This window comes from Euprymna scolopes, chromosome 27 (genome assembly GCF_053919585.1).
Source record: "Euprymna scolopes isolate OS-2025 chromosome 27, ASM5391958v1, whole genome shotgun sequence".
In the NCBI taxonomy this organism is placed as follows: Eukaryota; Metazoa; Mollusca; class Cephalopoda; order Sepiida; family Sepiolidae; genus Euprymna; species Euprymna scolopes.
In genome coordinates this window covers 23,296,698-23,313,989 of record NC_136508.1, presented here as the reverse complement: position 1 = coordinate 23,313,989, position 17,292 = coordinate 23,296,698, and the positions used below count along the sequence as shown (strand labels likewise).

Below are 17,292 nucleotides of genomic sequence, written 5' to 3'. Positions count from 1 at the left end.
GTCAGATTTATTAATGTAATTCGACCAAAATTTGGAAGTTTTGATTGAAAGAGAGAAAATACATCCGGTTAGATAGGTGCTTCTGTAACAAGTTGTTTCAAGTTTCAATCCTGTTTTATGAATTAATTATAATAATTGTTATAAATTTCAATCCTGGTTTATGAATTAATTATAATTATTATGAATTTCAATCCTGTTTTATGAATTAATTATAATAATTATGAATTTCAATCCTGTTTTATGAATTAATTATAATAATTATGAATTTCAATCCTGTTTTATGAATTAATTATAATAATTATGAATTTCAATCCTGTTTTATGAATTAATTATAATAATTATGAATTTCAATCCTGTTTTATGAATTAATTATAATTATTATTATAAATTCCAATCCTATTTTATGAATTAATTATAATTGTTATGAATTTCAATCCTGTTTTATGAATTAATTATAATAATTATTATGAATTTCAATCCTATTTTATGAATTAATTATAATTGTTATGAATTTCAATCCTGTTTTATGAATTAATTATAATAATTATTATGAATTTCAATCCTGTTTTATGAATTTCAATCCTGTTTTATGATTGATTCAAGATTCCTGACCGGAAATATACCGAGTGTCTATTAAAAACAAAAAACAGAAAACGGAAAACTTTGGAAAAATGATTACCAAATTTGGTTTGGGGCAGATAATTATTAATTGGAAGTTTTCAACCTTAATCCGAAAATCCTCTGGAGGAAATCTAAAGAAATATATTTGGTTTAAGCAATTGACTTCCATTATCTTTCCGGCTTGTATTGAACATTAAAGATTATTTCTCTTTCAAATAAAATAATTTTTGGAAACTTTTGACATTGGCAAATTGGTTTACAAAATGTTCTGATCAAATTTTTTTTTTTTTTCTATAATCAAAAGATCGATGGATACATTCCATGCTTGTATTAAAACAGCAAACTGGAAGTGGATTGAAGACGAAGATGTATAGTCTTAAAAGTCTTGCTTATTTTTACAGTGACCGCTTCATTTGCTCACTTGAAGGCGTCTTTGATGATTGGCCTTTGGGTTACGATGGGGGTGGGTATGGGACGAGATTAAATTTGTAATGCGTTTTCAGTTTAGTAGAGCTTCAGAGAGAAAGGGATTGACTTATTCGATAGCAATTTATTTCATCAATAAAAACTGCTGTGTTCAACCATGCACTAACAATATATATATATATTACAATAAAAAAATGCGAGCATGAAAAAGTAATATGGTTAAGCTTAAACATGGAAAAGTAAAAGATTAGTTGTTAAAACTGGAAAAGAAAAGGACAAGATATTGCAGTAAAAAATATAAATTCATAACTTAAAATATGTGAGATTACAGGCTCAACTGATTTTTTGAGAGGGGATGCACAAATGTTTGGTTGAGAAGAATGTTCTTGTGGAATTTTTTCTTTTGATTTCAAATGATCATTTTACTTTCTAATGATAATAACTAGCTGGACATTCTGTGGGCGTTCAGCATGAATAAAAACACCATCATATTATTTTAGCCCCCTTTGTTAAAACTGTATCGCCCATGCCCCCCCTGACTAAAATAAAAAAATAAAAAAATTAAATAAATAAATGTTTAAATTTCAACGATATTTCTTGCAGTTGAGGTTGGCTGTGAGATTTGTTTCTTGCTAATAGTCAGAGATGACTTCATGGCCGGGTTCGAATGTCTTGACCGGCAGTAATCGTGTCCCCTTGCACTGATGATTCCCAAAAGGATGAAACACTAGTGTCTATAGGTATTTAAAAATTATTCTAATAATAATAACTAGCGGGACCTGCGGAAATTCCACAGAGGCATCTTTCATATGTAATATATTGCTGCTGGGCATTCTGTGGCGTTCAGCATGAATGAAGGCACTATCATATTATTTTAGCCTTTTGTTAAAACTGTAAAAATATTTATCTAAGCAAATCTATATATTAATACAGTAGCATGTAGAACAATAAAAAAAGAGGTTATTTATTTTTTTACTATTTAATAATGTAAGCATGACCGTTAAAAAACAATGTAAAGTACTGATTTCAAAAATAAAAAATAGATGAGTTGAGTGCCATCATCTATAAACGAAACGAAAACTCAAGAATTCTTGGCAAAATTATTTATTACAAGAAATGGAAGGACACACAATTATTAAACGACAGCCACTCGCAAGAAAAAAAAAAGATGTAATCGTGACACACACGCTATCATATTAGTGAAAACACTAATGTTGGTCAGTCAGTCTCTCTCTCACAAACAAATAAAAAAATGTAAACAAATTAAAAAAAATGTAAACAAATTAAAAAAAATGTAAACAAATTAAAAAATGTAAACAAATTAAAAAAATGTAAACAAATTAAAAAATGTAAACAAATAAAAAAAATGTAAACAAATAAAAAAAATGTAAACAAATTAAAAAAATGTAAACAAATTAAAAAAATGTAAACAAATTAAACAATGAAAACAAATGAAAAAAATGTAAACAAATTAAACAATGAAAACAAATTAAACAATGAAAAAAAAATTAAACAATGAAAAAAAAATTAACTGCTATAGATATGATTACAAAAAATAAAACTATAGGAACGCATCAATTATTTTCCCAAACACACACACACACACACACAAGCTTAAGTACACACACAACTGAAAATGTAGTAGTAGCAATAATATTTTAAATAACAAAAACACCAGCATCGGTCAGTCTCTCTACATACATATAACAATAAAAAATGTAAAAAAGGTAAAAAGCAAATAACTTCTGTAGATATTATTACAAAATATAGAACTGCAGTGATGCATCAATTTTTGTCCCAAATATTTTAAATTAGAAAACTTAAAGCGTCCGCTGGCCAAGAGATTTGTGTTATCGTTTTTTTGTTTTTTTTTATTACGGAATAACTTGAAATCAATTATTTCTTAGCATTTGCATTTACCAGAAAGATAAAACCCTAAATTTTAAAGAATTAAAAATAAATATAATGGTGAGAACACGCTAATCGAATGCTGCCTGGAGCATTCGCAAATGTGTATTCCGGAATTAAATCTCAACCAACGAAATTTATTGGAAAGCGTGACACGCAAAAGAACACACATGCTATCGTATTAATATACAGATAATAGATTTTCTAAATCGACTATCAGCAAGGATACCCGATGTTGCTCCGGCATAATCCAGCAGATACTGTCTGACGGAAATGTCAAATGTAGTATTCCTAGCCCAATGGTCACATTGTTTATGAAATCCCTGGTATCAATCAATGTATTGCATTACAAATATATGTTCACACACACATTATATATATATATATATATATATATATATATATATCCTTCAGAATAAAGTTATCCAACAAATCAACTGGTATGGAAACCTGTGATTATAGGTCTTGAAAGATTTTGAGATATATATATATATATATATATATATATATATATATATATATATATTGATTATTTGGGCTAAGACCGCAGCATATTCTTTTCATGGTTTTGACTCGAGTGTGTATCCGTTGATATATGATTTCATATAGAATGATATGGTTATTGGTTGATTAACTGTGTTGGATATATACTCGAGAATCAAAACAATGAGAAGAATATTCTGTTGTCATAGCCGTAGTGATTATATATATATATATATATATATATTAGTGATATATGATTAATCTGAATAAGAAACATCAGACCATTTGGGGGTATTGGAATCGGTATATTTGTGCCTATTTTATGCAAAACACTGTTCCTTTATCTTTTTTTTTTTTTTTGTTTGTTTTTTTTTGTTTTTTTTTAAATCTTCCATTGCTGATAGCAATAATAAAGTAATCAATAGTTATTGATTTAAACTTCCAGTAAAACTAAAATCTATGAATCACTTCACAAGTGTTTTTTTTTATTTTATTTTATTTTTTTTTTATTACATTTTCACCCCAAACAAGGCACACTGTCACTTTGGCGTAGGGGGCTACTATCAGGGGCAGCAATTACTGGGGCACTATGTATGGATTTGAACTTGTGCATGTCAGTACAGTTGAGAAAGCAGGGACCTGGAATGGAATTCCAGAGTTTAGCGGTTCTGGGGAAGAAACTACTGGAGTAAAAGGCTCTCTTGCATCTAGGGATCTCTACTGTGAAGGGGTGGGATTTAGCTGCTTGTCAGGTTTGTCGGGGGTATTTACGTCGTGGGGGCACAAGTGTCTGCAGTTCGTCAGAGCATTCACCATTAAAATACTTGTAGAAACGGCAGAGGGATGCAACGTTTCGTCGATGGGACAGAGACTAAAGCTTAGATGCCAGTTCAGGGCTTATCAGATTGGCGACTCTCTTTTGAACCTTGTCTAGGAGCGAGAGACTAGCAGCAGATGCACCAGCCCAAATGTGACCGCAATACTCCATACATGGAGTAATAGTGGCCTTATAGAGGTACAGGATAGTTTCAGGTGTCAGTAGTTTTCTAGCATGGTAGAGAGAACCTACCTTCTTCCCAGCGGCCCTGGCAATGTTTTCAATGTAATTGTTCCAACTCATGTTTCCTGTGAACGTTAGGCCAAGCAGTTTGAAAGATGTTCTCTCAGATAGGGAGACACTGGCCATTGCTATTGGTGGTAGAGAAGATTTCTTGTAATTATTGAAGGAAACCAGTTTAGTCTTGGCAGCATTGAATGTGACCATCCATTTTTGTCCCCATTCTACTACAGATCGGAGGTCATCCTCTAGTGTTTTTGCCATTTTTTTAGTTATGTGTTCATTTGTTTTCCTGTCATGCCTGTTATAGAGTGTAGTGTCATCAGCATATATACCCATCTCAGAGGCAGTTTTGTCGGGGAGGTCATTAATAAATATTAGGAACAATAGAGGTCCAAGGATAGACCCCTGAGGCACTCCCGCATTTATATCATATTGTTTAAATGTACGATCGTCGAGGACAACCTGGATTTTTCTCTTATCTAAGAAGGATTTAATTATGTTAAGTATTCCACCAGTGATACCGTATGATTTAATTTTCCTGAGGAGACCCCCATGCCATACCCTGTCAAAAGCCTTAGATATATCTAGAGCTACCGCTCTGCCCTCCTCCACTTTGTCGAGTAAATGGTATATACGTTCAGAGATTACAGTGAGGATGTCTGCGGTGGAACGGGCTTGTCTAAATCCATATTGTTTGTCAATCAGAAGTTTAGCATCTGTAAAGTGACGGACTAGAGCATGGTTAATTATGGTCTCAAATATTTTGGCGAAAAGTGGGAAGAGGCTAATGGGGCAATGATTTGATGGATCAGTTCTTTCGCCAGAATTCCTGAATACTGGTACAACAGAAGCAGTTTTCCAACAGCCCGGAAAGCATGATTTATTAAGGCATTTGTTGTAGAATTTGGAAAGAGCTAGAGCTACTTCGGCTGAGCACTTTTTTAATAGCACAGCTGGGATGAGATCAGGTCCACATGCTTTTGAAGTGTCAAGTTTTTTAATGATATCATGCACCTGAGCAGGGGTGATTTTTAGATCGTCTAGTGTGGCGTCTGTCCACAAAGGAAAGTCAGGCAGGGGGTGGTTGGAAGGGTCCAGTGCGGAGTTGGAGGCAAACTGGCTGGCAAGCATATTAGCCTTGTCGGTTGCTGAGCAAACAACCTTGTGATTGTTGGTTAGTGGGGGAATTGTTGATTGCCCATTATTTACTACACTGTTGTAGATTTTCCAGAAGTCACGAGTTCCTAATTTTTGTGCTTCGATGCGTTTTTTAGTGGTTTCAGTAAATTCTCTCTTAGCTGTCGCTATTTCCTTCTTAACGTTACTTCTAACTTCTGTCTGTTTGAACTGGACTTATGTCGGTTAAATCTGTGGTATGCAGGCTGCCTTTAAGCAATGGCAGTTGCGCAAGTAGAAGTAAACCATTGGGGAGACTGGGGCTTGCTATATGTTTGATGTGTTTTTACGATAATCGGGAACAAAATAACCATTTTATAGCTAGATATTTAGAGTTATCAAGGATCTGAATCGGGGAAAATATTGAAAGAATATCTATTAGAAAAATACCTACCACAATTTGGAAAAGTTTTCCTTGAAGAACAGGTTTACACCACTTTTATGTCCTCACCCACCCATCTGAATATTAAAATCAAGATATAATCATTGAAATCTTGTGTCTAGAATCCTTATACCAATTTTGTATCAAGATCCTGTACATGATTTTGACTTTAGAAAATGTCTAAAATTTTAGGATTAAGCTTAAGGAGACAAAAGAAATTCTTGCCTGATTGATATCTAATCACTATGAATATAATTTAATTATAATCTGAAATATCTGGATTTTCAAAACGAGGCGTTGCACCCATATTATGCCCATAAAAAACTTAAATTATGTGAATATTTATTCATGGCTAATACCTTTTGCATGAAAAGTTCACTTTCACAATCAGAGTTGTGGGAATTTTAATGAACAGCTTTCATCCCCCCTCTTTTTTTTAAACACCCATTTACATTAAGTTAACAAAATATAGCCCACATTTTGATCTCTTATGATAACATCTGTTCCAAAATTCATGAAGATCGATTAATTAATTTAGGAGTGAATCCTTCACATACAAATATATAAACATACACAATGTTACAGAAGACCAAATCAAGATGGTACTATAGGTTTCAAGCAGGAAGCAGATTTGGGTTGAAAAAGATTGCTTTTCTCTTTGAGTTTGACATTTATAAACAGATTTCTACCCGACCAACTTCAGCCATATTTAATTAAATATGGCTGAAGATTTAATTTTCTATAGCATTAAATAAATATTATGCTCTTATTAAATAATTGAGCACTGTTGGATTTCTTTCTATCAAACAATACCAAGAATTTATATATATATATATATATATATATATATATATATATATATATATAACGAAGGTTAGAACTGCCGACTATCAACACGATTGTTGTAAGTTAAATCCCTGACTAGGAAAAGATGCTGGTCTAGCCACACTGATGAGCTGTGATATAGCAAAACAGTACTGTATGTGGATGACTATATTTTAAGCTCCCCTTCCTTGTGTAGAGCACTGTCGTAAATGTACAACACTCGCTGCTTAATTGGCGTTTATGTGAGGCTTGCTGTTTGAAAATAAAAGAAAGCAGCTGAAGCACTATAAAAGTAGTGCGCGAGTGTCTATTTAAATGGACATTTGATGAGGTCGTTTGCGGGCACCGATGCTGTGGGCTGGAGGTTAGAACTGCCGACTATCAACTATGATTATAAGTTCAATCCTTAGCTAGGGAAAGGTGCTGATCTAGCCGCACTGATGATCTATGATACAGCGAAACAGTACTGTATGTGGATGACTATATATAAATAAGAGAGAGAGCATTTGAAAAAGAAACCAACAGGCATTCCCTAATAGAAGAGAATGAAAAGTAAACGCTTTATTGATTCACTATTTTCAGTTAATAGGAGAAAAAAAAACCGTTTATCTCACAAGATGACCGAAGATGGAGATGGATAAAGCCCAGAGGAAAGTCTAGACAAAGTAATAGCGGGGAGGTGGAGGCTCTTAAGTCGATGGCATGGCACATCGTTTTATTTCACAGAGGGGGGGGGGGGAGAATAGTTGGCTGAGTAATAAAAGCAGTACTCAAAAAAGCAACAAACTTACCTAATGCAAATCCGTCTTTACTCCATTGCATTGCGCCGGCTCGTTCTATTACCTCGCAGTTCATTATCACAGTAGAACCCTGGATGGCAGAATCATTCTTGGGTCTTTGTCGAAATCGTTGTTTTCCGTGCACTAAAAAAAAATGTCAGCAAACATTAACGGATTAGAAGAAAATAAAAAAAACAAAAACAATCTTAATTAGACAGCAGACGTTATTAAACACAAACAAGGATTAATATTTTTAAGATACAGCCAATCAATCTTATAAAAATACACAAACACTTAGAAAAGAAAAACAAAACAAAAACAAATAAATAAAAAAAATAAATAAAGCGATTTGAAATCCCGAGTCTGAGTGATGGACAAAACCTCTTCTTTTGATGCTTGGACACTTGTAAAAGTGGTTTCACCTTAAGACATTTAAAGAAACTGAGGATGATTAGTAAGAAACGTTTTAAACAGTTCATTTATTCATTAGTATCACCTCAATATGTATAATATTAATAATAATTATGATAATTATATTGATAATAGTAAATGTCTATCAAGGTTAACAGTATTTAGAAAATAAAAGTTCTCTTCCTTCTTTAAGAAAAAGAATTGTCATTGCCAACTAGATATTCTTTAAATAAAAAGATATTCTTTAAATAAAAAGATATTCTTTAAATAAAAGATATTATTTAAATAAAAGATATTATTTAAATAAAAGATATTATTTAAATAAAAGATATTATTTAAATAAAAGATATTATTTAAATAAAAGATATTATTTAAATAAAAGATATTATTTAAATAAAAGATATTATTTAAATAAAAGATATTATTTAAATAAAAGATATTATTTAAATAAAAGATGACTAATTTTTTAAAAATGTATTTAAAAAAAATTACTACTACTTTACTCGATTATCTCGACTATTATAAAAGTCACTTTGTGTGCGTGTGTGTTTCTCCTTTATAGGTTCCGAAACAGCTGAGCCTATCTTTTGCAAATTTCATACAAAGCTAGTTTATGTCTGGCAGTGTTCTTAGATATGTTTTGTACAGAAATTCATCCGATAAGTATCGAAAATCGAAAAAAAAAAAAAAAAAAACCCGATCTTAAAAATAACTTTTCTCTTAGATCAAAATAATTTTACAGTGGAATATTTTACGCTACACCGACTAAGGTGTATAATAAAATTTCAGCAATCGATTTTTTTTTTTTTTTAAAGATTTATTATAATCTGGAGATATAACTTGGTAGAGCATTCGACTACAGACCGAATGATCCCCTGTTCAAACCCGGGTGTACCTCACCATTTTAATTTTTTTCTTATTAATGAGTTCAATTTACGAGAAAAGATGTTACCATTTAAAAACGTTGCAAATCATTTTTTTTTTCATATTTTAAAACTAAACATTAATCAGATATGTGTTTTCCATTGCATTCATCATCAAGCCCAAATATCAGCTGACATGATATTGTAAACAAACACAGATGGAATTTGATGAACGACATTATCATTTAAAATCTTTTTTGCAAATTAGTCCCCGGACAAATTGTTCCTCATAATATATAATAATCAATAGATGATTGATTCTATAATAAGGCATACACAATCTGCATAAATTCAAATATCATGTTGTACAACCGGGCAATGCCAGGCTGCCGGCTAGCGAGAAATAATTTGACTTTAAGCGACATTCATTCCAAATGGGGTGAGATGGCTCGTCTTATAGAACACACAACATCCTGGATAAACAGAGACCACACACAATGGTCTGCAGCGAACATAGTGATTTTTTTGGAACGAGCGGAAAACATTGCAGACCTGTGGTCTGGCGCTAGGTTGGAGGTCTGCTTTGATCGTGTCACCACGTCTTTACCAACCTTGGAATGATTCCGGTACCTATTGCTTTGTGAATGAACTCCAGAGAGTTGTGATGTGCAGCATCTCCTAAGATTTGGTTTGGAAATAATTCATGATATAATGGGTAAAGTCAGATTTACAAAAAAAAAAAAAAAAAAAAAAAAAAAAAAAAAAATTTTTTTACTTTTATATTATATATATATTGGCATCAATGAATGTAATATATAAGTGAAGGCGAAACCGGTCAGCTGACTTTTCCCTTTATTTTTCTTTCCTATTCTTTTCCCACTTTATTTTTTGTTTTACACATTTTACTTTTAAATCATGAATTATAAGTCTTCCCTTCATGATTACAATATTTACTGTTTTTACCCCCGAAAGAATCATTTTGAATTGCATATATATATATATATATATATATATATATATATATATATATATATATATATATATATATATTAGTCCTCACGTGAAAGAGGACACAAAATGTTTTAAATAATAATAGTATAACAATAACAAAGACTCTTGCTGGAGAGGACTACTATTGACGGTAACCAGTTATACAGTCCTTTTGAAATATTCTTCTCATTATGTACTGAATATTTGTTAATGAAACCTATATGAAATATGTTCCTTATCAAATTTTAAAAGATTTTCTATTCTGAAAGGAGTTTAAAAAAAAAAATTAATTTAAAAAAGTTATTTTAAAGTTTTTTTTAAAAAAATTCAAATTTTCTCATTATTCAGACCTGTATTACAAAGAGGGGGGTGCAAAAATGAGTAGTGGTGTGAGGAGAAATACAAACTGAAACAGAGAGAATATTCAAACTTGTAATAATACAAAGCGGGGGTTTCAAAAATGAGTTGTGGTGCGAGGAGAAATACAAACTGAAATAGAGAGGAGTTTTAAAATATACTCTTAAAAAGATAAGATACAAGTTAGAAAAGCATTTCATCCAAGGCATGAAAATTGTTAAAGAAAATGTTTATATTATAGGCTTTAAAAATAAAGGTACAAGATTCAATTTGAAATTTATTTATCTTCAAAGTGCACTTTTATAAATTTTACAAAGTAAGGTATAAAAATATAATTTAAATTGAATCAAAAAATTACCCTGGATTTATTTTATGTCATGTACATTTCCTTCGGGCCGAGATCAATGTGTAGTATCTGTTCTGGCAGATACTGCAAAGACCATATGTGGGGAAAACCCCACATATAAGACCTTGGTCAATGTAGGGGAAACCCTTCATACCAATTGTCACTATCTAGCTCCCCTACTCCCCTGGGAGTTGGTCCCCATTTCCCCTTCACTCCTCCGATTAAAAATCGGCCTTGTGGCTAATTTGGTCGGTGGGGGAGCAAATAAATACCCTGTTGCACTTGTTAAAAAAAAAAAAAAAAAAATCATTGAAAATTTTGTATCTATATCATTAATTGCTAGATGAAAGATAATGTTTTTAAATTGCAACAAAATGTACATTACAGAAAAGAAATCCAAGGTAATTTTTTGATTCGATTTCAATTCAATTTTTCATATCTTTGCAAAATTTATAAAATTGCACTTTGAAGATAAATAAATTTCAAATTGAATTTTATACTTTTATTTTTAAAGTCTATAGTAAAAACATTTTGTTTCGGATGAAATGCTTTTCTAACTTGTGTGTGTGTGTGTGTGTGTGTATATATATATATATATATATCTCGTTTCCTCTTCTCTGAAAATGCTTATTCTGACTAAAAAAAACCCTGTTAGAAAGGAAACATTTTCACCGACTCATCAGAACAAATTATAGGGACTTTATAGTGTGTAATCATATCGACCTCTTCACTTGAATTCTTCAAAAATAAACATTAAATTATATCTGATTATATTTCTTGCATCAACATTACACATTATTTGTTCTGTATTATTAACCCGACGGTTTCTTTTACTCCTGGCTAATATTGCGTAGTTATAGCTAGTATACAATAGCTAGAGTTGAGATAGTAACAATCAATACCAAAATAGAACCTACTAATGTCATACACAGTGTTTGAGTAGACCATTCGAGTAGTAGTTTGGGTTATTCTATAACTAGCTGAATGACCCGACGTTGCCCGGGATGGAATGATCAACAAATATTTCACACTCCCATATTTTTTATTGTCATCAAAATCAGTGAAATCTACCATTTTTAAACCACATTTGTCGATTACATGCTCTAGTTGGGGACCCATTGCAGTCTACCAGGAGGAAACTTCACATGCCTCTTGCATGTAGTCTTCGTTGTAATCTACATTGCACTGTAGAGAACCTACAGTTGATTTTATAAAATTATTTTTTCTATATAATAACTTGAAGTTTAAAATGCAAAAGTCAAGTATCATACTTCAACTGTGCTCTAAACAGAAACCTTAATTTTTAATGCAGACGTCAAATAAAAGCACATACTGTTGATTTTATAAGCTTGGCCTTACTGCTTGTGCGGTGATAATGGCTTGAATTTAAATTTAAAATGAAAAAGTCAAGATCCTGGTTCAGTTGTGCTTTAAACAGAAACATTTCCAACATGCGCCTGCCATATCAAAGAGCCTACTGTTGCTTCTATATGTTGAGCCTTTCAGCTTGTGTGGTAATAACATTTTTCAAAGCACTTGTGATGTTGGACTGCATAAGATGTTAACTTTGGTCAAAATCGCCTTTTCCTTTTATCAGATTAGTTCAATTATCGATACTTATAAAAGACATTCCGATACAAAACCTCTCTGAGAACACTGCCAAACATAAAGTACATTCATGTGAAATTTCATAAAAAATCGTCTTAGCTGTTTTCGAGTCCACAGGAAATGAACACACAAAGTTCCATTTATCTAACAGTAAAGATTACAAAATCTAAAATACAAAATCTGTTCTAAGAGAGGGGGAAAAAAAACTCCAAAATATTCTACGGCTGCAAAAACACTGAAGCTGTGCATTCTAGAATTAAGACGTAAAATAACGATTTGATTATGGTTGGTTGGTTGGTTAATGTAGGGTTTTACGGGATGACAACCATTGTGACAATGTATACCAAAAACCATACACGTTCTACATACAATTTGTTTGTAGATTTATATATTTTTTGCAGGCATATTTTGTAAACAGGTACTATCACTTCTCCGGATCAGAATGAACCTTAGAATAATAATAACTAAGGGATAATTTTACATTTTCTCAAACTCGCAAATTGATGCAACTTCGTGTTACAATTTGGATGGTTTGAAGGCGAGCTTAAATAATTGTACTTGATGGGGTTAGGAAAGAATAGGAAAAAAAAGGGGGGGGGGGGTAAAACAGACTAGAAAATTAATTTTTTAAATTGAAGTGAACACTAGGATACTTCAATTAAAAGTCAAATATTAACAGATAAAATTATAAAGAAATAAAAGTGAATCAAATGAGGCATGGGTTGTTTAAACAGTTACATTCAATTAATCTTAAATCTGCGGGTTCTGACAAAACGACACATGCAGACTATCTTTTTGGCGCCTCTGTACATATAGTAATTCTTTATACCTACAGACACTAGTACTTCATGCTTACGCAATCATCAGTGTCAGGGTAACAATTCCTGCTGGTCATGAGATTCAAGCCCAGCCAGGAAGCTACCTCTTGCTAAGCCTCTACCCCAAGGCCCCCAAACAATTGCTATGGTAATGAAGGGAATTAAGAATTATTAAACACCGAATTCTGGCAAATACATTATGGCAATCTAGAAGTCATGAACATTAACTAGACGCTAGTTGACTGCCTTTTAGTTATTAAAAGCCTGGGTTCCCGGCGTTGCCCGGGTGTTTGGCGATGTGTTTTGAGGGCAAAAAAGGTGTCGAAGGTTTGAATTAAGACCAGTCAATCGAAAAGAGGAGGACTTGAAAATATCGGCAAAAAAAGCAACCCCTCCTCCTTTGTATAAAAGTGTCCAGTTAAGGGTGAAGGAATTAATGTTTTTAGCCAATTTTTCGATATTTGTTGTCCAAAGGGTCGGGGTTCAAAATGATACTAATTTCGTGAAAATCCGTTGTCTGTCAAAAGATTTAGGCCTACATACATACACAGACAAGTGAGATTTATATTATAGATTCTGCAAACAGTGCCCATCCTTAAGTATTTCTTAAAAAAGTATAATAATGAAATGATATATCATTTTCAATTTATTTTGTGTACATAGATTCTATAATATATGAAGACATCAATAATGAAATAAATTTTATTCATTGAGCCACGAAGGTCAGCCATACTAGCAAGCAATTCCTTGTCAGAATTTGAATGGTATCGATCTGATTTGTCTTCTCAAAAGGCAAAAGTTTGCGCAGTAAATAATCCTTTCAAAAAGTCAGAAAAATAAACGTTTAAAACGATAAAAGGCAACTCAATTAGAAAGACAAAAACAAAATGTGTCCTTTTCTCGATAACGTGAATCTTTAAACATATCAAAAATGGTTGGTACAGTTTAATGTCGTCCACCGAACGATGCTCGATTAAATTAGAAAGTAGAAATTGAAAGCTGTCAAATGAATAGATTAACTGAAGAATAATCAATATTACTAAGATTTTTTTTTTTTTTTTTTTTTTTTTTTTTTTTAAGTCGTTCACGACGCCAAATTAAGCATCGAAAATGATTTGTACCAGTCGTTGGGTGATGTCAATTGTCTTGGAGACTGATTTTCCATACAAAGAGGAAAAACGAGAATGAGGGGGAGGGGGACTTGCAGCACATTTTTCTGAAACTGTGATTTACTTAAAAATATTAAAACAAGCTGAATGCATATCTTAGTAAATATAAACTCTGTGGACCGTTCGGGTGTCCTTGCTTGCTTTAATCTTTTGTGTTTGTGCGTGCATATATGTATGTAAAAGTGCACTTGTGCGGGCGGATATATATATATATATATATATATATATATATATATTAATGATAAAACTGTGGTTCATTCGGGCGTCCTTGAATCTTGTTATAAATAGCCACCATTCGCCCAGAGTATTGTTGCCACATCTGGACTGGTGCATCTACTACTAGTCTTCCTCTTGGGTAGGGTCTTTAATCTAATATGTCTCACTTTGTTAACGAAGCTACAACCCCTGTCCCATCGCCGCAATGTTGCATCTGTGAAAACTTTATAAAAAAAAAAAAAAAAAAAATAGTAAAATATTTGAAAAACAGAAAAATTTATTTGAATCTTTCTTTTAAAACATTTCCTTGAAATTATTTGCCCCCCACCCCAGAAAATTTTTTTGCTTCTAACCTTTTAACAGTTACTAGACTACCCGTGACGGGTTAGGGTTAGGTTATATTAGCTATCGAATTAATGTATGAGCATGACACTTTTGACGTAAATAAAGTAGGTTTCTTTTTGACATAACAGAAACATTTCTATGAAAGTATATTAAAATGAAAAAAGAATATACATAGATTTCTATGAATCGTTCTGTTTATAATTGGTTATTTTTGAAAAAAAAAAAAAAAAAAAAACCTTACAGCTATTGAATTATAAGTGGTTTGCCATACTTATAGGTAAATGTGCACTGAACAGAGACACAATACTTAAAGTTAAATTCAAATTTTGATATATCTTAATTTGAACGCGAAAAAACCCCAAACAATTGGGAAGCTGAAAACGTACACAGTAAAACAATACGTTTTATTGTTGTATTGATTATTTGTTTATGTACGCATGCGCAACCGAAGTCATAAACCGGATGTTGGGTTACAACACCCGTTACAAGGTCATTTGAGTTTAATAATTATATAGATTAAAAAAAAAAAAACGAATAATAAAACACCAAATTATGTCATTTTTTTAATTCTTGATTTCCACATTTTACTTTTATTCATTTTTCTATTTTCTTTTACGTAGCGTTGTCATGATTTTATCCGCGATACTCATCATAATGTGGCTGTTGGCGTCAATTCTGGTCAAAATCAAGCAAACGCTTGAGATACGTTTGGTTCACAATACGCATCAGTACAAAGATAGCTTATAGAAACAAAAAGTTAAAAATAAAATCAACGAACCCATTTTATTTGGATTCTTTCAATTATGTTCTCATAATGAGTGTTATTCACACAATGTTTTGGCCGACTTAACCTCCGACCTTTTTAAAGTGTATCTTGTAGAACTTGGGAATCTGCAAGAAATTTCAAATTGAATCCTTTATTTAGTTTGGAAGTAGTATGCTCTTGTTTTATCAAACACTAGCGGGCATGCCCGGCGTTGCCCAGGTGTTTGGAAAAAAAAAGTGCTAGTAGCATGCAGGTTTGAACCCGTGACGCAAAGGCAGAAAAGAAAGTGAAAGAAAAGCTGAGATCTTACTGCTATGCTATGAAGCGAGAAAAAGTGAAAAGCATTAAAATTTAATGATTAAAAAGTTGACTTACAGAAATGAGTTCACGCAGGCGCAGAAATAAAAGTTGGCTTTAGGCCAGTTTCTGCCAAATTTTGCTTCTCCACGATGCTGGGGAAAACCAGCTCCCTCGAAAAAGGGGGAGCTCTCCAAGTGAATAGCAATTGTTTGATATGAAGGGTTTCCCCCACATTGATCAAAGCTTATTGCCTTCAAGTCTTCTCTGCCATGAAGGCCAAGTGAGTCGATAGTTTCGCTTTATTTATACGAAAAAGGCGAACACGTGAAAGAACAGAATAGCGGGAATTTTATAAAAGTCGACCAAAATAAATGTAGAGACAATGCGCGTTTGCAAATCCTAGATATTATGATCTAGGAGGTCTATAAAAAGTTTTAAAAAATAGTAACCCTCTCAAGAACTCCCCCCTCCCCTAAAAAGACCTTTCTTGGATATACAAAAATGTGCATGCCACTTGCCTTATATATATATATATATATATATATATATGACTTGGTAAATCAATTGTGTGATGAGATTCAACCTTTATGTTTGTAATGTTATGAAATTTTGAATGGACCCCTGTTATTTACTTCAGAGGTTCATTGTTTTCATTCTTTCAGTTATAGAACTTATAAATGAAATAATGGGTTCCGAAATGAGAAAAACGAAAAGGAAACGAGAAAAAAAGAAAAGAAAAAGTCCTTTCCACTTTAAAAACCAGTTGCTACTTTCCACCATAACGGAATCTTCTGACTCTTCATCTTGGGTTTCTCACTAATAGAGTTTATTCTAAAAAGAGCATTTCTGTATGATACTACACCATTTTGCCTGTTCCCCCCCCCTCCCAAAGAGTGAATACAACCTAATCTAAAAATATTGAGCCTCGCTTGCTGATACTGCACATTTAAATATGTTTTTATTATACAAGTCGAGAAGGGCCGATGCAATGCTGAGATACGAACACACGTGTCGGCAGAGGTGACTAATAAAGACTCGTTGCATAAAAGATAGACACAGGTGCAGAGAAAAAAAAAAAGTTCACGTCAGCCATATTAATAGATTTATTCCGGAAAGGTTTTGCTACAAACGTTGAACTTCGACGAAAAAGCGTATTATACAAAAAAAAACATAAAAAAAAAACATAAAAAAAAAACAAAAAAAACAAATAGATTGTATTGCTAATATCGTTTCAAAATTAAATACAAGCATTTATTTAGAATCATAACTGTTATAATACGGTGAGAATGATATTTGTTTGCAATTGTTTTTTTATTGCTAATTTTTAGTGATGGAACGATTCCAAAATTCGTCCTCACACACCGATTCCGACACAATTACTGAATCTGTTTTGTTAAAAATGTCTGAATATTAAGCTAATTTTATTTTAATTTTCAGATTACC

At 32.2% G+C, this 17,292-nt stretch overlaps 1 protein-coding gene across 20 annotated transcripts in view; it reads right to left on the bottom strand.

Moving 5' to 3' along the window:
- The window catches only part of LOC145248789 (nephrin-like), a 482,982-nt gene that overhangs the window by 102,791 nt on the left and 362,899 nt on the right, over positions 1-17,292 (bottom strand). For all 20 annotated transcript variants that reach the window (XR_013863396.1, XR_013863397.1, XR_013863398.1 and 17 more), the window contains one exon: positions 7,673-7,804. Coding sequence is in view for 16 of the 20 variants with exons in the window: in XM_080110432.1 (XP_079966558.1) it covers positions 7,673-7,804 (132 nt within the window). In the remaining 4 variants the exon portion in view is untranslated. The remainder of the gene's footprint in view (positions 1-7,672; positions 7,805-17,292) is intronic.